The sequence below is a fragment of the Sturnira hondurensis genome, unplaced genomic scaffold (genome assembly GCF_014824575.4).
Source record: "Sturnira hondurensis isolate 20B ecotype Veracruz unplaced genomic scaffold, ASM1482457v3 Scaffold0011744, whole genome shotgun sequence".
NCBI classification, from domain to species: Eukaryota; Metazoa; Chordata; class Mammalia; order Chiroptera; family Phyllostomidae; genus Sturnira; species Sturnira hondurensis.
In genome coordinates, this window is record NW_028084375.1 from 992,800 (window position 1) to 1,012,752 (window position 19,953).

Below are 19,953 nucleotides of genomic sequence, written 5' to 3' on the forward strand. Positions count from 1 at the left end.
CTTTCCCAGAGCAGATTCAGCCCAAGAACGAATAATGCACAGAAAGGAGCGATACTCTTAACATCAGGCCGCAGCCCTTGAGGCCGCAGCCCCCGAGGTCGCTCTGTGAATGTGAAGAACGGGAGTAACCTGCATCTCAGGCTGTGGGCAGTGGAGGCTGTACCGCTGCCCCACCGCCTGGTGCTCTGCTGGCCTGCACCAGGGGCATGCGTGCCTTTCAGTCCAGATCCCAGAGAGGCGTCTCCTGAGTCATTTGAAAAATGACAATGTGTATGCACGTTGCTAGGAGTCGGGGGGCTAAGATGCGTCCCAAGGACTCTGCCAGGCTCTGTGTACAACGTTGAGAAGTCCTGAGAACGAACAAGGATTTGTGCAGGTGGACACAATCAACTCTGGGATCTGACGGGGGAGGAGGAATCTTCAGAGGAGCCACCGGACACAGAATGTTAGACCGCAGGCCTCCCAGCTCCTCCTTTTCTCCCCCTTCCCCATCGCCTGCCCTCAACAGACTGCCTCACTGGTTAATTGGGAGAGCTTTTCAGACTGACCTTTCTAACGCAAATCTCACAGGTCCCTTTTCACTTCTTCCCACACAACCCAAAGGACTTGTAGTCTAGGAAACCAAAGAATAGTTTCATCAATAAATCAATTTATTTAAAAGAATATGTTACAATTAATTACACTAAGTGACATTACCAAACAGTTTTAGAGTGGTTAGCTCTAGAACAAGGAATGAAAGAAACACTGTTAGCCATTATGTGTCCGTGTATTTTCTCTTCACATTTCTTAAATCACAAATAAAAAATACAAGATACTGCAGTGAAAATACAATTAGAGTTTCTCTCAAATAAATTAAAAGAGTGCATGGCCTGGGGAAACTGAAGCCCAGCTCACTGGCTTAAAAAGGGGGCATGATACAAAACCGGGGTCCAACTTCGGCAGTCAGCCACGTGACTTCACCCTGTATCTCTCCCCTCTTTGACTGGAGACCTAAGCTTCCCACACACCTGCTGCTGTCCTGGGGTGAGTGAGGCCTGGCAGGACGCGCTCAGGTTTCATAGAGGAAGCAGGTGGCGGGACTGGAAGATGGGGCCCTAAAGCGCACCTATCACCTCTATTCTCTCTCAGCATTCAACCAACCATCCTCCCTCCCAAAGAAAGCTAATGTGACACAGTGACCCTGGTGCAGGAACCCAACAGCACGTTGGGAGTCCAACAGGCCAAGAGGTCCCCACTGCTGCAATAATCCAGCCAGAGCACGACGGAGACAGGGGCGGGCACAGCAGTCTCTCAAGGTCTGAAGAGTTCGGGTCAACCAGGATGTAGTCTGTTAAGAAAACTGCCTCCAAGGAGCCAGACCCGTAAGTTGACAAATTCTGAGATGAGAGAGCAGCGTCACCTCCTGTCAATGCCCTACACTGCTGCTCCAAGCACTGGGTCAGGAGCTACATGAGGGGAGAGCCCAAAGCCACTGGCCAGGTGTCACTAAAGGACGAAACCAGATGGGCCAGCGTAGGGGTATTGAAGATTTATCCAATTCCTCCCTGAGAGCTCTGTCCAGGCCTAGGAGCTGCCCTGAGCACTCATAGTGCTAAGCTTAGGCCTAGGGCAAGGGGAGGGCAGAACAAAAGTATAAAGAGCAGAGAGCCCAAAGCATGGCCTAAGGGAACCTTTCTACAGGGACAGGTTTCTCAGGGCCTGCATTTACTCCTGATCCATAAAAAACTCTTTTACCATAAAAGAAGCTTTTACTAAAGAGGACTGAAACTGAGTGTGGAGGGGAGGACCACGGGAGACCAGGAAAATTCTGCTGGCTCTGCTGAGACGAGGCAGGGGAAGGGGGAGCCCTTCCATTTCCCAGAGACAAACTGCAACGAAAGCCTCCCTGGGCAGAACCCAGGACTAGGAAAGGTAGCAGGGGTCAGAGAAGAGAAGTGCGGAGTAAGGAGGGAAGGGAGTGTCACACCAACACTGCTTCATGCAAATAAGAGCTGGGTCCCCTGGAGCTACACAGCCAGAGACCTCTGTCCCCATCGCAGGCGGCCTGCTGTGGGTGGGAGAGAAGGCGCTGTGCCCTGGGGCCACCCCCTACCTAGTTGCAACTGGGCGCTTTGTCAGTGGTACAGATTCGAGTAGGAGCGGCTCCTACACAGATTCTGCCAATAGAGCACCTGCCTGGGGGGCCTCCACCCAGTCTCCAAAGCACCAAGTGAATTCTACGCCAAAGGGGGCCAGAGCAGCATCTACCCACTTCTAAGGGCCTCCCCACTACATCTCACATCCAGAGGTCAGCACTTGGGCTGCTGCATGGCCTCCTGGATTTGTTCCTTCCCAGCCCACTCTGAGGGAACAGCGGCGAACTACTGCTATTTTTTATAGTTTGAAAAAAGCTGGTGTCAAAAGCTTCTTCAGCATTTTGGAGTGGAAAATCATATCTTCTTTCCAGGGTCCATTGGCTCATTATTAAATTCGTTTAAGTCAGAAGAAGTTAATCCTGTGTCAAAGCCTTCAAGTTAGGGGTCACTCTCTGTAACTTGGAACGTTCAGCATTCACACATTTTGCACTCTTGTGATTTCACCTGGGTTCAAAGAAGGGGAGGGAAGACAGGGTATCCTATGCGATCCTACACTCCCATGGGGCAACTGGCTGCCATGATAACAGAGTGAGGGAGAGAAAGAGGCCGCATAATGATCTGCAAAAACAAGTTACAGAAAAAGAAACTTCAGCCACCCCAACACGGCTCCATGCAGCGGACTACAACCAGCTACGGTTGCCTCCCCCTTACACAACGCAGAAGATGCCACCCTATGGAGGTTTTTGTTTAGAAGGTGGAGAAGGGAAAAAGAAAAGAAGGCTCAAAGATGTGTTTCAGTTGCATCTGAGCCTGACTCAGAGGCCTCAGTGCAGTATCTAAATACAGAGCCTAGGGGCTGAGAACGCTGCCCTGCTCTGGTCAGCTCTGGGCCCTAATCCTGGGATGAGCTTTCAGGTCTCCAAAGGTCTAACTGCAGGTCAGATGAGGAGCCCTTTAAGGGACAAAAAGGTTTTCCTTCATCATCCTCTTTAAAGAGTTGAGACCCAACCCAAATCAACCATATTCCTGCTGCTCCTTTCTGGGTCCTCGGCTGGCTCGGGCGGGCTGTGGTTTGCTTGGCACCGATCACTGACCCGTGCCGTTTCCCCAAGGCCTTGGGGTCCTGTCAGATCCCTCCCTACAAGCTGCTCAAAGAAGTCACAGAGAATATAATAGTTACAGGGGGTTATTGGTCACGAATTGAGTAAGGAAAAGCTCACGAGCATGGGGGGTTTCTTCTTTGTTTTCCCTACCTCAGCCCAATCTTTGTGTCTAAAGGTATCAGCCTTAACTCTGGTGCCCACTACTATCCCCGCTTCACAAAAGGCAAGGAAATAAGAAATTAGGACCATGAAACGTTTCCGGTTCCTGTGGCACTGACCCCCTGAGCCCACCTACCATACATTCTAGGCCAGTTGAGGGAAAGCACACAGGGGCCCCAGTGAAGCAGGAAAATGCGGAATGTGGATAGAAAGCCATGAGTGGGATGGGCAGAGATGGGGCGGGAAAAATGTCTTGGAATTAAGAGTCCACACCAAGTGTGTAGACCCCCTCCCCCCGCAGCCCTGCAGTCCTGCTGCCCTTGAGGGGCACACCCCTCCCCTCCCCAACATTCCCTCGGAAGATAAAGGAACTATGCCCCTTGCTCCTCAGACTCTCCAGTAACCGATGAGCCAGAGTCTTCACTCAATACCAAAAGGGGGGAAAAAACCCAAGCAGATTGTAAACTTTTCGAGTCCTTCATGAGGAGAGGTATTTTCCCTGTAATTTTTTTTCCTTTTTCAAGTTTGTTTCAAAACAAAGAGAGCAAGAGAGAAGTCATGAATTCTAGTGAAAGGTGTGTAAAAACACAAGCTAAAAAAGGTACTGCCATCAATATGAAATTTAAAAAGAAATATATATGTATATACGTGCAGCTAATTTGTATATATAGTTTTTACATACATACATATATATGTCTGAACAGTGCAAACGGATGGAGTTCATAGTTCCAGTTCTAAAAATATAGTACAAGGAGAGTCTGTTGGCATGAGGCCCAGGTGAAAGGACAAAGATACCTTCGGCGAGTTGGTTGGGCTTATTTCTTTTCCAATCTTAGCTCAGTTGACTCCTGGTGCTGACCAAAATGCTGTTTTCTACCAGCTCAATTCCAGAGACATGAAATTCAGGAGGATTATTAATAATATTTAGTTTAGGGCTTTTGAGTATAGTGACTTTTTTCCTTTTCCTCTTCTTTTGTGTTAATGGTTACTCTGTCTGACGTGGGAGACAAAAGGGGTAAGAGGATGAAGGTGAAAAGGGGTGGGGACAAGGGATGGCTAGGTGGCTACATCCCTCTGCTGTGACCTTGCCATCTGGAAAATGTTCTGAAAGGAAAAAAGAAGGAAAGAGTTATGGGGAAGCCTCAGGTGTCCACACCGCCTCCCATCTGGAGACAACCACTCAAACAGAATCAAATGTGCAACTGGGTGACTTGATCTGATTGGCCTCTTCCCCCAGTACAACTTCCCATCTAGAATCACGGCCTTTTCAAGCTGGAAGGGACCTTGGCTATTCATCGTCTGGCTCAGTCTTCCTGTTTTACATAACAGAAAAGATAAGAAAACTGGGCTCCAGTGAGACTGATTTGCCCAAAATCACAAGAGAAAAAAAGCCAGGAGAGAATCTAGGTCTGGTTCTCAGAGCCCACTGTTCTTTCTGCTATACCAAGAATATACATTTTCTTTTCTTTTTTTTTTAAAGATTTTATTCATTTACCTTTACTTTAGAGGGGAAGGGAAGGAGAGAGGGAGAGAAATATCAATGTATGGTTGCCTCTTGTGTGTCCTCTGCTGGGAACTGGCTGCAACCCAGGCATGTGCCCTGACTGGGAATCGAACCTTGATCCTTTGGTTCTCAGGCCCGTGCTCAATCCACTGAGCTACACCAGCTGGAGCCAGGAATATACATTTTCAAGTTCCTGACTCCACCTGCTGAACCTCAGAAACATTTTCTTTGAGACTAAGTAGCTAATTATTCAGAAGCTTCCAAATTCTGCTCCAGCACCAGCACATACAGAAAGCAGTAAAGCCCAAGCAAACACCTGCCTCCCGTCCCCTCCCCCGCTGTGTTCTTGGTTAGTCTGGACAGACTCCGCTGTGACTCATCCAGTCAGAGCGGCTAAAACCGAGGACAGCTGCCCTTCTGGGCCAGGAACGGCATGGAGGATGATTTGATAAAAACAGGCAGAGGAGGGCCCATGAAGTCATGAGAGATGACACAGCCCAAGGCCGTCCCGTCCTGCAGACCAGGGAAGCAGCAGGGCTTTTTGCCCTCTGTTCAGCACCTAGAGACTATCCCTCTCTGCAGGAGCACCCTGGCTCACACGGGGCAACCAGCCTGACTGACAGTCCCAGAGGAGAGATGAAGGTGAGGGTCCCAGGTCACTAGCCATTGGCCTATGCATTTAAACACGGATTAAAAAAATCAATTTGAGAGTGTTTAGAATTACCTCTTTTCTCCACTTGAGCTCACAGAACACCCTCTCGAAGCATTCATGCATATAATTGAACTGGGGGAAAAAAGAAAGAAAAACAACATAGCAACACTCATTTTCTCAGGACCAGGTACCACAGGGCCACGCCTTTGAATTTCTGCCCCCCCAGTCATCCCACCTTCCTTCCACACTTGCTCAGCTGAAAAGCCCTGACAAACCCCACAAAACCCAGGTCTGGCTCATCTACTATTCTCTGGCTCCTTCTAGTGGTAACTGTGAGTCAAGCGGGATGAGAAATTGCCAATCCTCGCCAGGCCTCAAGGAAAGACCGGAAGAACCTGGGGCTCTAGAATTCAAACAGCTTAGATTTCAAGACCCCTGCCATTTCTGCAGCTCCCTCCAACGCAGCATTTACTTTAAGGAGAACTTTCAGCCCAATCTACTTTCCCCAAGCTTGCTTCCCCATCTATTACTCACATATGGTGTGAAGATTTTAACCCATCGAGGCTTCTTCTCTCCTCGTGCATATTCAAAACAGAAGGCCATTCCTTCTTCATCTGTATCCCATCGTTGCATCTCATCCCATTCAAATGCTATTACCTGGTTCTAAACAAGAGAGAACAAGAGTGTTACATTTCGGAGTGCTGGGGGGCTTAGTTAAGATAGTTCTGGGCCCTGGCTGGTGTGGCTCAGTGAACTGAGCTCAGGCCTGCGAACCAAACAACTGCGGTTCGATTCCCGGTCGGGGCACATGCCTGGGTTGCAGGCCAGTTCCCAGCGGGGGACGCATGAGAGGCAATCATACATTGATATTTCTCTTTCTTTCTCTTTCCCCTCTCCTCTAGAGATAAAGAAATAAAATCTTAAAAAAAAAAAAAAAAAAAGATGGTTCTGAACCAGGCAGCAGAAGAGAAATGGGTGAAGATGTCTGATCATTTAGGGGAAAAGACTGTGCAGAAGAACACAAGTCAGTGTAACACATGAAGAAGGTGAGGGTCAGTATGAATACAGTGCCTATTTATCCACCCCAGTCAAAACAGTTTCAACTCCATTATTCCTCCACCACCACCAACCACTCCAATCACCAGCAAGACACTAAAATAAAGCAAGTGAGTGAGTAACAATGTATCCTCAGTGTTCCCAGCCACAACCCCATGCTGAACTCTCACCTCCAGCTGTCCTTCTTCAGTGCAAGCATGAAGTTTAAAGTGTGTGATGCTGATGGCTGTGATAACATGCCCCTTCCTCCTGGAGTCACAGGCACAGTGGGGGAAGATGATTTCATTGTAGCCCTCACAGGTTCTCAGCATGTTGAGGTACTAGAAAAAGAAGGAAGGCAAAACAGTGTTGCTATGGAACTAGAGCTGCCAAGATGGCACAGGAACACAGAGAATCCTCTTGCCCAACAACCTGAGGCCTCTGGGTCTCATGCCCACCCCTAAGTTGGGACAAACTCCAAGATGATCCTTTAACCCACTTCCAACCCTTTCTCTACTTAAAAGATAACACAGAAAGAGTCAGAAGAGACATGTAACCAAAACTGCTAGGACTAGAAGGGGACTTACAATACCCTCTGACTCTAATCTCACTGGACCTAAGGGAGAGGAATGGAATCTAGTCTCACAATGAAGAAACGGGGCCCTCCCTGCATCCACTGAGTTGTGTGGAGGCAGAGGCTTGGCTGCCTTCAGGATTCAGCTCCACCCATAACCCACTGCCATGGAAAGGACGGCACTGCAGCTGGAGGTGTAATGGACTTTACAAGAGGTGCTGAAACCCACCTTCATCCACAACGACCAAGTGCGCATAATTGACAAAGATGCCAAAGCCTTAGACAAGTGCCAAGCCTGCCTTTGTGTGCTTGCATCCAACTGTATGCCCTTGTGTATGTCAAGTTGGTGGAGGCCCTTTGTGTCGACCTAACTGAGGTCAATGACAGTAAGACACTAGGAGAATGGGTAGGCCCCTGCAAAATCGACAGAGAGGGAAAACCCCAGAAAGTGGCTGGCTACAGCTGTGTGCTGGTTAAGGACTATGGCAAAGAGTCTCAGGCAAAGGATGTTATCAAGAGATTGAAAATGCAAGAAACGAACAAATAAACTTGGCATTTGTTTCAAGAAAAGAGAAAAAAAAAGGAAGGGGGCTAATGTTTCTCCCTATCTCTTCTCCAATGAGAGGTTACAATGATCTCGGTGTTGACGATTAAGCGACCTAAAACTTTAAAAACTAGCCATTTTACAGAAACCCAGAGTTAATATGATACTTGTGTAAGGCCACAGGTAATAGTAAGTGGGAAGCCAGGTTTAATTCTCTATGACTAAGTAATCCCCAAATCAGCCCCACCCTCCCGTGGGTCTCCTTAAAAAGCACCTAGACCCAAATCAAGTCACATGAGCATCATACAGGGTGACATGTATGACCCTCACAGGTACAATGCTACAAGCCTACTCCAGAGAGGTCTCTGAACTATTGGAGTTAACTCAGCAATCTGTCCCTTCTTTTCTGTAATTAAGGCTGGCCTCTCTTTTACTCAATTCACTATTTTAAGACAAGAGAGTGAAAGAAGACAAGTGGGAAGGAGACTAGAAAAGAAACAGGGAAAAGATGATTTAAAAAAGGCTCGTGGACTCTGACCTGGTTTCCTCTCAGAGAATGCCTGGGAAACAAGCAAATGGCCTCGCAAATCACACAGGAAGAGCAGGGCACATCTGGTGACATGTGTGGAGTGTTGGAGAGAAGACAAAGGCACGGCACCCTAGTAGATTTCAATTACAGGGGCAGGGAGATCAGAATACAACTAGAGAGTTGCCTTCTGACTTACCAAGAGGAAAGAGAAGGACAGGGGCACAAACAGGACCCTAGGCAACCTAAGGCTGCGGTACCGATGAATGGCACCTGAACCCATCGCTCCTGGCATCAGGGACTGACTGGGTACTAAAGGACCCAGGGAAAAAATCACACCACATGCTCCCTATTTTCTGTTTATTTCTCCTTAGGTAAAATAGTAGCAACTTCAAAGGGGTAAAAATCATTAAAGAGTAGCAAGAACATAGGGGCAGGGTCAATTAAGAAGTGTCATAATACTTCATTTGCATAATTTTCTTCTCATTTCCCATTCCACCATTCTATTCCATCCCCGTTTATCACATCCTTCCTGAATCAGTGATACAGCCTTACTGTTGGCACTGTGAAGACAAAGTAACCCCCCAGCCACTATACTTTGATAAGCACGACAGGCAGTGTCACTGAAGAGAACTCCTATGGGGTTACAAGAAGCAAAGACTGGGGCAGGTAGCAGTACATGGAGGGGTGATCAAGAGCCTGGGCTTGAATCCTGGCCCCATCACTTCCTAACTGTTGGGCAAGTCACTTGAACTCAAGAAAATTACTAAATCCCAGGAGCCACAGGTTCATCTTCTATAAAAAGGGAAATAACTAGACCTACTTTACATAGTAATTTGCAAGCACTGCAGTATTTAGCACAGTATTTAGTGCACAATTAGGTATTCAATAAATTATACATTAAAAATACTTTTAAAGGCTCTGCTATCCTTTGCCAGAGAGCTCAACTATTTCCTCTCTCAAGAAACACCCCGAGCAGTGAACCTTGGGGCAGGAACTCCCTTTCACTTTGCACAGCTTCCAGGCCTATCTGCTGCATTGATAGGCGGCCAGACCCAGACTCAGCGCGGAGGGAGTTCTGTACTCATACCACCCGGAGCCCAAAGCCAGGGATCCATTTTTTGACAATAATTTTTGACAACTAAGCATTTCTCTTCTGTACAGAATCCAATAAAAACTTCTTGTATACCCTGGTCAGTATGGGCATACAGGAGGTTGGTTGGGTGTTGTCCCACCCACAAACCAAAAGGTTGCAGGTTCAACTCCCAGTCAAGGCACATGCCCAGGTTATGGATTTGGTCTCCAGTTGAGGTGTATGCAAGAGGCAACCCATCAATATTTCTCTCTCACATCGATATTTCTCTCCCCTCATCCCCTTTCCTCTGTCTCTAAAAGCAATGAATAAACATCCTTGGGTGAGGGGAAAAAAATGCCCCGTGAAATAATATGTTTGTAAATTACTTTTAAAAACTCTAGAGAAAAAAGTACATGAGTGAGACAAATGAAATATGAATGGCAGAAAGCTGAAGGATGCTGAGGCTGGGTAATAGGTACCTGGTGGCTAAATATATTACTCTTTTATACTGTATTTATTTATTTATTTGTTTATTTTTAGACAGAGGGGAAAGGTAGAAGAAAAAGGGAGAGAAACATCAATGTGTAGTTGCCTCTCATGCGCCTGGGGGGATCTGGCCTGCAACCCAGAGATGTGCCCTGACTGGGAATCAAACCAGTGACCCTTTGGTTTACAGGTTCCTGCTCAATTCACGGAGCCACACCAGCCAAGGCTCAGCTTCTTTATATATTTGAAAATTTCTACAATATGGTAGGTAGAAGAGAAAAGTGCCCTGCAAGCAGGCTTACCTCCTAACACAGTCATCAGAAATTTTCTTCCTGCTCAATAAGCAGCAAATTCTGCTCAAAGATGCTTAAGAACTCTGCAAATGCCAGTAGGTGTCACACAGCCTTGAGACTGGTTCTGCTCGTGTACTTTCACAAAAATGCCTTACATAAAACACATTTGCTCAAATTTTCTTTGAGAGGTACCACTACTGTTTTTTAAAAAAATTCTGCCATTTTTCTAATTGGGACTTTACCACATAGATTTTTTAAAAAGAGAAACACTCAGACAAAGGGAGAAATTAGGGAAAGACATCAGAAGAGATGGGGAGGTCAAGATGGCGGCACAGGCAGACACGGCTCATCTCCTCATACAACCATATCAAAATTTCAACTAAAGTGTAGAGCAGCCATCACTCAGAACCATCTGAAATCAAGTTGAATGGAAGTCTGACAACTATGGAATTGAAGAGACCACACCCACCCAGACTGATTAGAGGGGCCCCCATCCATGTGTGGTGGATAAAGGTTCAGGAGGAGTATCTCGGGAGTGCGGAGTCCCAGCCCCACACCAGCCCCCCCAGCCCAGGGTTCTCTTAGAGAACCCACACATGACCTCACCTACTTTGCCTCACTCCCTCTTGAGCTCCACAGGGTGACAGTGTGAAAGGCACCAGTAGGACGTGGAAGAAACAAGTATCTGGCATCAAGGACAGCAGAGGCCATTGTCCTTTTCTGAATCTTCCCCCCCACAGAGCCAGCAGTCTGGTGTCATATCTGGGACTCCATCAACATGGCTGACACTTATTTGCCCTGCCCTAGAGGTCCCCTTAGACTCTATCCCACTGTTTTTCCATAAGAATGGCTGGTCTTCACTCATGCTTCACAACTAGCTAAATCATATCAAACAAGCAACCATTGGCTTCAGCAAGCCCCGGGCCCAGCACTAGCAGCAGCTAGCTTAGATTCACAGCTTGGCTTTGCCTGGGTATCTGTAAGCCCAGTGCAAGTAGAAGACATCTCATATAGCTTTACAGCTCATGCAGGGTGTCCCAGGACAAAATCCAAGTGGAGGCTGACCTTGGCCTATACCACACCAGAAACCCCAGAGCCTACACACTCAATGGACAGCTACAGACCACATCAGAGCACCACCACTCTGTCCCTACATAGTTGATCCTCCATGGAGGGCAGAAGGTGTTGGTCAGTGGTCACAGCCAATTCTTGCAGCTGATCAACCTGGGTCAATCCCTCCCATTGATCTGCCAACAGCAATCAAGGCTCAACTACAAGAGGAAGGTGTACTGAGCCCACACAAAGGGCGCATCTGAAGTACCCAGCCTAGGTGATAGGGGAGGCTGTGCCACTAGAACCTACAGCACACCTACTACATTAAGTGACACTACCAAGACATGGATTCAAGGTAGCTTTACCTAATACATAGATACAAATACAGGGAAGCTGCTAAAAGGAAGAAACAAACAAACATGACACTATTGAAAGAACAGATCAGAACTCCAGAAAAAGAACTAAACAAAAGGGAGATAAGCAGTTTATCAGAGTCTGTCAGATGCACAGTTCAAAACACTGGTTATAAGAATGCTCAAGGAACTTAATAGGATCTCAACAGCATAAAAAAATTCCAATCACATTAAAAAAATTCCAATCAGTGGGGGAAATATAAAATCTAAAGAACTTGAGACACGTGGTTATAAACTAAAGCGGGGAGAATGGTGGGGGAGGGAGTGTGCGGGTGGAGGGGAATGAAGGGGGGGAATAGAACAACCGTAATGGTATAATCAATAAAATATATTAAAAAAAACCACACCTAAAATAAAAGCAATCTAAAAAAAAAATCCAATCAGAAACAAAGGATACATTAATTGAAATACAGAATAATTTACAAGAAAATAACAGTAAGATAGATAAAGCCAAGAATCAAATCAATGATTTGGAACACAAGGAAGCAAAAAACCAATCAGAGCAACAAGAAGAAAAAGGAACCCAAAAAATGAGGATAGTGAAAGCAGTCTCCAGGAAAATTGCAAGCATTCCAACATTTGCACCATAGGGGTGCTGGAACGCAAAGAGAAAGAGAAAGAAATTGAAATTCTATTTGAAAAAATAATGAAAGAAAACTTTCCTAACTTGGTGAAGGAAATAGATATACAAGTGCAGGAAGCACAGAGATTCCCAAACAAGATGGATGCAAACAGGCTATTTCCAAGACACTTCCTAATTAAAATGCCAAAGGTTAAAGACAAAGAGAGAATCTTAAAAGCAGCAAGAAAAAAGCTGTTAGTTACCTACAGGGGAGTTCCCATAAGATCATCAGCTGATTTCTGAAAAGAAACTTTGCAGGCTAGAAGGGACTGGCAAGAAATATTCCACGTCATAAAAAGCAGGGACCTACAGCCAAGATTGTTCTACCCCGCAAAGCTACTATTTAGAATCAAAGGGCAGATAAAGAGCTTCCCAAAGAAGAGAAAGCCAAAGGAGTTCATCATCACCAGACCATTATTATATGAAATGTTAAAGGGACTTATTTTAAAAAAAATAAGACCAAAACTATGAACAATAAAATGTCAATAAATACATACCTACCAACAATTGAATCTAAAAAATAAACTAAACCAACAAGAAGAGAGAATCATGGGTACAGAGAGTGTTTTGAAGGTTGCCAGATGGGAGGGGGTATGGGGAAATGGGTGAAGAGGTGAGGGGATTAAGAAGTACAAATAGGTGGTTACAGAATAGCCATGGGGATGTAAAGTATAGTATAGGAAATGGAGTAGCCAAAGAACTTATATGTATGACCCATGGACATGAACAATGGTGGGGGTATTGCCTAAGGAAGAGGGGGGTTCTGGGTGGAGGAGAGCAAAGCTAGAAGAATCAGGACAGCTGCAATAGCATAATCAATAAAATATAATTTTAAAAAAGAGATGGGGAGCTCTGTGTATCTTAAACTCTCTGTGACTTCTACCCAGGGTCTTCCCCTCTGCCATTTGGAAATAAGACACTGCTGTCACCCTCCCTTCTCTGATGTAGGAAAAAACATGTGTTTTGGAGCCAGACAAAATGGGCTCAAATCCTAGTTCTGCCAAGCTTTGTGATCTTGGGTGAGAGTTTTCCTCTCGCAGACTCCATCCCTCCTCTGCAAAGTGGGGATAACACCTGCATGGCCGTCATAAGGAGGAAATGAGAATCTACACATCATGTCCATAACAGTACCAGACACCAATGTGTCGCTCCCTCTATCCCCTTCAAATGAAAAAGCCGACTTAACCCTCCATATTTAGGAATGTAGTCCTTGAAAGTAAAGGACCTTCAGGGGACTTCCTAATGGCGTAGTTCTAAAAATAACCTGAGTGGAAACTAAGGGCACCCGTGGCTTTGGTGAGACGACAGAGGTCAAGTTTCACTGGGGAGACAAGGTTTCCAAGATACTAGGGTCAGGGAGTATTTCTCAACTCTAAGTGGGCAATCTCTACATTCCTGGACTAGTGCAAAGCACGAAGAGAAGAAACATTTAAAGTTTTATATTTCCAAAATAAAAGTGAATTTTTGTTTTCAAACAGATTTGCATAAGGGTATAGCTGCATTTAAAACACAAAATTATCCTGTCCATTCTCCTTTCATATTAAATTTTGAGTAGTTAAATAGGAACCCTAAATTAACTTCCTTGATTCACATACCACTCAGATGATGGCCCACATTAGGTTAGAAAAAAGGAAAGGTATGGCATGAGACATTTTGTGAATATTCAATACTTAACAAGGCAGGTAAATACAGAAATAGGGCACATGAAAGTAGAGACTTAGGACTTCACAAAGCAGAACAGCTGGGTGAGTGGGTTGAGGTCCACTCTGCAGAACTCTGTTCTCCTAACCAACCTGCCAATGGTCAAATCAGGTCTGATATTAAAATAAAGACTTGAGAGGAAACTTGGGAGCCAACCCTCTCAAAACCCTAGAGCAGTGATTCTGAAGCAACTTAAATTTCAGAATCACCAGGGTGCTTCTGTACAAATCTTTACAAAAATGCCTAGATCCTGCCCTGGCTGGTGTGGCTCAGTGGATTGAGTGTCTGCCTTCAAAACAAAGGGTCATGGGCCAGGTCCCCAGTAAGGGGTGCGTGAGAGGCAACCACACACAGATGTCTCTCTCCCTTTCTCTATCCCTTCCCTTCTCCAAAAAATTTAAAACAAAACAAAACCAAAAAACCTAGATCCTACCCATAGGGATTCTGACTTAGTTAATGTGAGATGGGATGCAGATATCTGCATTGTGAGCAGCTTTACAAGTGATTCCCATAAAACTGATCTGAGGCTACACGTCAAGAAACATCGACTTTCACATTTACTGCCTGGTGTGAAATCACTAGAAATTATGTTGAAACACTAACAGAAATTTCTTTTTTTTTAAAGATTTTATTTTCGTTTTAGAGAAGGGGAGGGGAGGAAGAAAGAGGGGGAGAGAAGCATTGATGTGTAAGAGAAACAGATCAGTTGCCTCTCACATGTCCCCAACTGGGCACATGGCCCACAACCCAGGCATGTGCCCTGACCAGGAATTGAACTGGCAACCTTTAGGTTTGCAGCTGGAGCTCAATCCACTGAGCCACACCAGCGAGGGCCAGAAATTTCTTATTTGTCAGTTCAACAGTTGCAAAATCAGGCTACTCCAATATAAGAAAAACTCCAAGTTCCAAACGCCTGCTGTTTGTGTGAGTAAAAAAAAGAAATGGAAAATCTCTCTTGAACATTTCATTCTCAATCATCTACATTTGACATTTGATCTGACTTTGAAACAAAAACATTTTTGATCACACTGAATCTTGTGAATTATGGCAAAGATACGAGCTGCCCTCTGTATTTGGAGAGTAAGGAAACTTACACAGAACTTATTTATCTACCAAGAACTCTGAAGTATTTTCTTAAGATTCTACTTGATAGCTGGCAACATGAACAGTCCACTTTATGGAAGAGAAACTGGAACTCGGAAGTTTGTTGGAGTGTTGAAGTTCTCTAATGGTCTGACCTAATCTTAGACGTATCAAGCACACTAAGTTGCTATAGAGAATGGTTTCAAGACCTGCAGGCTCTGGAGGGTCCATTTGAGTTGAAAGTTTCAATGTACTGACCATGACAATTGACTAAGCTAATGTCTTTGACCACTAATACTTGAATACATTAAATTATACTAAAATAAAATTCAAACTTTGATGGGATTTCTTTTAAAAAATCAGATTTTAAAATTATGCAGCTAATACACACTTGTATACTGGCAGTAGGGTTTCAAGAAAATAAAATTCCATAAATATTTAAGCATATTTTAACTTCAATTCCAGTGACCCATGGGAAAACACATCAATGTGCCAAATGCAATCAAGTTCTTAACTGGGTGATTCCAAGATACAAACTTGAGTTTGAAAATGATTTTGTAATAGATTATCATGCTTGTTAAATTCAGATTTTTCTATTTTGCTACAGAACAACCTATTCCTTTATCTAGCACCCAGTACTGTGCCAGGCACACATTTGGTGCTCAACATATACCTTTGGTTAAATGCATAAATAAAAGATAACGTGTTTGGAGTACTACATGTGCAAAAAAACAATTACGTATTTTATACTGGTATTGTATTATCAGAGGCCCTTATGAAAATACTTTGACTCCGCTGGCTCTGGAAAAGGCAAAGAACTATTGCACAGATTGACAACCTTTAATATTAGGCCCTTTTCACCAAAAAGGTACAGATGTATTGGTTGGAATCATGCATTAATACATAAAAGACAAGGCCACTATCTTACAGGACAAGTTGAATTAAAAAACCTGTCTCTCACATATTAAAATTCCTTTAAACAAAATTTTGCAAATTAATAGACTTAATTCTGCTTAAAATATTTTTTAATATTTTCAGCCTATTGATATGTAGAACATTTGGAGATGGTTCTCTGATTTTTGGTAATTTACTTTCATCATGTAAGTGATAAATAACTATCCCAGCAGATATACGATTATGGGCTAAATTTCATTGCTGATTTGTATATTCTCATCCCAACTCAATTAACTTAGATGGATGAACATTTCCTCACAAAAAGTGCACAGAAGGTACAAAGAAATTCTAGTGATCTGTAAGAATCATTACCAACATAATTACTGCTTTGTGTAAAGTCATAAAAATTATAATTGGAAGAATTTGAATTCTACATAAATTTGCCAAGAAAGAAACTTTTCAACTCTATAAGTGAAAGTTTTGCAAGCATTCATTACAAATTTTATTTTTGATAATTTCCATCTTTGTATTTACAGCAGATACAAATTGAAAACTCATTTTAAAACATTTAAGGAATATTTTAGTCACCTTCTCCAACAGAACTTTTTGTGATGATGAAAATGTTCTATATCTGAGCTAACCAATATAGTAGCTACTAGCTGCCCAACACTTGAAATGTGTGTGACTAATGCATCTGATTGATTGAATTTTAAATTTTATTTAATTTAAATACACTTAAAATTAAATTTAAATAGCCACATAAGGCTAGTAACTATCAAATTAAACAGTATAGCTCTAGGATTTCATACTAACCAAAAGCACTACTGAGCATAAAAGTTTAAGCAACTGTAGGGGTTGAAGTTGTAAAAACAAGACTTTACAACCCCTGAATCACAACTAAAATAATTTCTGAGGTATAAAACCTACTATCAATTCTTACAGAATCTTATCTTTTCACAGTACATATTTTAAACATCCTTTGTTTAGAACTTTTTCTATCAAAAAGAATTCCATTTGGTTATTATTAGTAATAAAATTATGTCTATATATAGCAAAATAAGCTTTTTGTGTGTTAAAAGAAAGAACACAATGGACTTTATATCAATGTCTATTTTCCCCTCCTTTAAAAAAAATTTTTAAATCCTCACCCAAGGATATGTTTATTGATTTTTAGAGAGAGAGAGGAAGTGGGGAGAGAAAGAAAAAGAAACATGCATGTGAGAGAGAAACATCAATAGGTTCTCTTCGGTATACATCCCCACTGGGGATGGAACCTGCAACCTTTTGGTGCACAGGACAATGCTCCAACCAACTGAGCCACCTGACCTTTTTTTAATTAGTTAAGCCACAGACCACGTTGCAACATCTTTCAAAAATGACAGGAACAACATATTTAAGAGATAAGAAAGGACATTTTTTAAGGAGATTATGAGAACGTAAACCTACCATGACCATTTTCCTTTGTTCATACAGCTTCTGTAATTGGTAGGACTTTTCCTCTGCTTTGATGTAACCTTTTTTCACATCATCCACAGCCTGTCACCAAAACAAAGGCAGGGAAGAATGCAATGTAAAAATCATCATCAAGTACATTCTTTTTTTTAAAATAAATTTATTTATTTATCTTTAGAGGGGAAGGAGAGAGGGAGAGAAACATCAATGTATGGTTGCCTTTCGTGTGTCCCCTACTGGGAACTGGACTGCAGGGAACCAGCCTGCAACCCAGGCATGTGCCCTGACTGGGAATCGAACCACGATCCTTTGCTTTGCAGGCCCGTGCTCAATCCACTGAGTTACACCAGCCAGGGCATCAAGTACATTCTTAATAAGAAGAGACACAGATTCCTTTTCAGAATAACTCTTACCCAGATGGACCACCATCATCCCCAGTGCACTCTGCCACATGGGTGTATTTATAGGAGTAAGCAGCATGTAAGTATGTACTCGACAATTGCTCTAGGCATGTGAGCAAGCTGGCTTCTCATGTAAGAGATTTAAATTTTGGTTAATTTATACACCTGAAGCATTAGAGAACACTAAAAGATAGCATATTATACTGGATTACAGGCAACAATGAAGTAGCAAAAATGTGTAGTATAGATAATAAGATATATGCAGTCAGAGCACGAGAGCTTATTGTTATTTGTAGTTATCAAGGAAGGCTTGGTTGGACTCCAAAGGATAAGTTAAACAGAAGAAACTACTAGGTGAAGTCAGGAAACAGGAATGAGTTTGAGCTTAAGTGCATTCAGGAGACAGATGTGCCTGATGTGAATAAAGGGTTTATATTAAGGGACAATGAAAGATAATGCTGGAGGGGCAGGTTTACAGATTAGAAGGGTCCTATAAAGCAGGCACAGGATTTAGATTTTTTTTTTAAAGATTTTATTTATTTATTTATCTTTAGAGGGGAAGGAGAGGGAAAGAAACATCAATGTATGGTTGCCTTTTGTGCGGCCCCTGCTGGGAGTTGGCCTGCAAGGAACCTGCCTGCAACCCAGGCATGTGCCCTGACTGGGAATCGAACCACGATCCTTTGCTTTGCAGGCCCGTGCTCAATCCACTGAGCTACACCAGCCAGGGTCTAGGATTTAGATTTAAGGACAGTAGAGAGCTAAAATAGCAATAGAGAAATTTTTTTGAAAGACTGATTTACATGAGTATCAATGAATTAAGCTAAGAAAAGAATAAGAGAGACTGACGATGTTGTTGTACTTTAAACATAAAGTCAAACAAGACCTTAAACTAGGGGGGCAGCAATTAGAAGAGAAGTGATACAACTGAGACCATGAACACACACACACACACACACACACACACACGCACACACTCTCTCTATCTATCTCTCTATCCTCAACAGGACTTGAAACAGGCATGAAGGTATCTAGATATGATATAATACACCAATTCTAAACAACTGCTGATTCAGCTGAATGAAATATGCATCCCTTTCCCAAGCTAACTCCACCCCCAAAAAACATTTAAAATCAATGGAAGGAAAATCATCATTGGGAGAAAAAAAGAACAAACAGAATCACTTGTCCAGGGCACTCAGAATCTAACCTCAACGAATCACTGCAAAGACAACTCTACACTGGCATCTGGCAGGGGCCCACTTGAACTCTTATAAGAAGACTGCCAGCTTCCTTAAGGTAGAAGTCATCCCCCGGTCTTTTTAAGGGAAATAAGCTATATAACAGAATGCGTTCAGGATTGAGGTTGAAAGACTAGTTCAACTTCTACGTGTGTCACTCACCAATATACACTTGAGTAAGTCACTTATACCCTCTCAGTCTATAAAACAGGAATAATCCTCATCTCATGGGTAGACAACAAAATGAGATAATAGATGCTAAGTAAAGTTCAGGTAAATAGTTACTATTATCATTGCTATCAGCACCATTTAGCTGTTAATTACTAAGAACCACACGTGGATATTAAAGTACTGCCTGGGACTGCCTAATGGGAAGATTATGGCTATTTCTCCCCAATCCTAGCCACACAAATGAGGGCTTACTTGGGCGCAGAGGAGCACAGTCATGGGGCAGGGGTGTGCTCAGTAAGAACAGCCTTACATCGTCCTAAAGAACCTGAACCTTGTTTTCTTTTTCTTTTTTTTTACCGCCAAAAGACTCGACTACTCCTGGCCAAATAAAACCAATTATTGAAAAGCTGGACAGAAGTAAAAAGGGGAAACACATAAATACTGGTCTATCTGTTTTGTTTCCCATGTCATAAACTGTTACCTAGTTAAGGGGAATGGCTCTCCTGATGACCAAATAAAAATGCTGCATTTGTTTTGTCCTTGCCCCAATACCTAGAACTGTGAACTTGGAACAGCTCTTAAATATTTGAATATTTCCCCAAGGCAGCAGTGGGTCTCAGTGAACATCTACCCCAGCGACTCTGAGTGAACTATTTTCACGTGGGACAGCAAAAACATTCTTTCCTCTCCTCTCTCAATTTCGAATCAAGATTATATTGCTTGACTAGTCCTGAATAGAAGATAAGTATTATCACATTAAAGTCCTTTTTTTGTAATTTAAATTGTTTTTATTGAAGTGGAAGATGTTCATAATTTTTAAGAATGACAATTATTACTAAAAGGCTCCTAATGAAAACAGCAGCCTCCAATACCACAGGTTCATTCCACGGAAGCAA

The 19,953-nt window shown here is 43.2% G+C and overlaps 1 protein-coding gene across 1 annotated transcript in view; it reads right to left on the reverse strand.

Moving 5' to 3' along the window:
- Window positions 1-629: 629 nt before the first annotated feature.
- SNX27 (sorting nexin 27) overlaps window positions 630-19,953 on the reverse strand; it is an 86,461-nt gene continuing 67,137 nt past the window's right edge. Inside the window, exons 8-12 of the mRNA XM_037060371.1 lie at window positions 17,239-17,328; window positions 6,720-6,869; window positions 6,028-6,156; window positions 5,566-5,625; window positions 630-4,441 (exon numbers count right to left, since the gene is read on the reverse strand). Coding sequence (XP_036916266.1) covers window positions 4,394-4,441; window positions 5,566-5,625; window positions 6,028-6,156; window positions 6,720-6,869; window positions 17,239-17,328 — 477 coding nt within the window. The 3' untranslated portion in view covers window positions 630-4,393. The remainder of the gene's footprint in view (window positions 4,442-5,565; window positions 5,626-6,027; window positions 6,157-6,719; window positions 6,870-17,238; window positions 17,329-19,953) is intronic.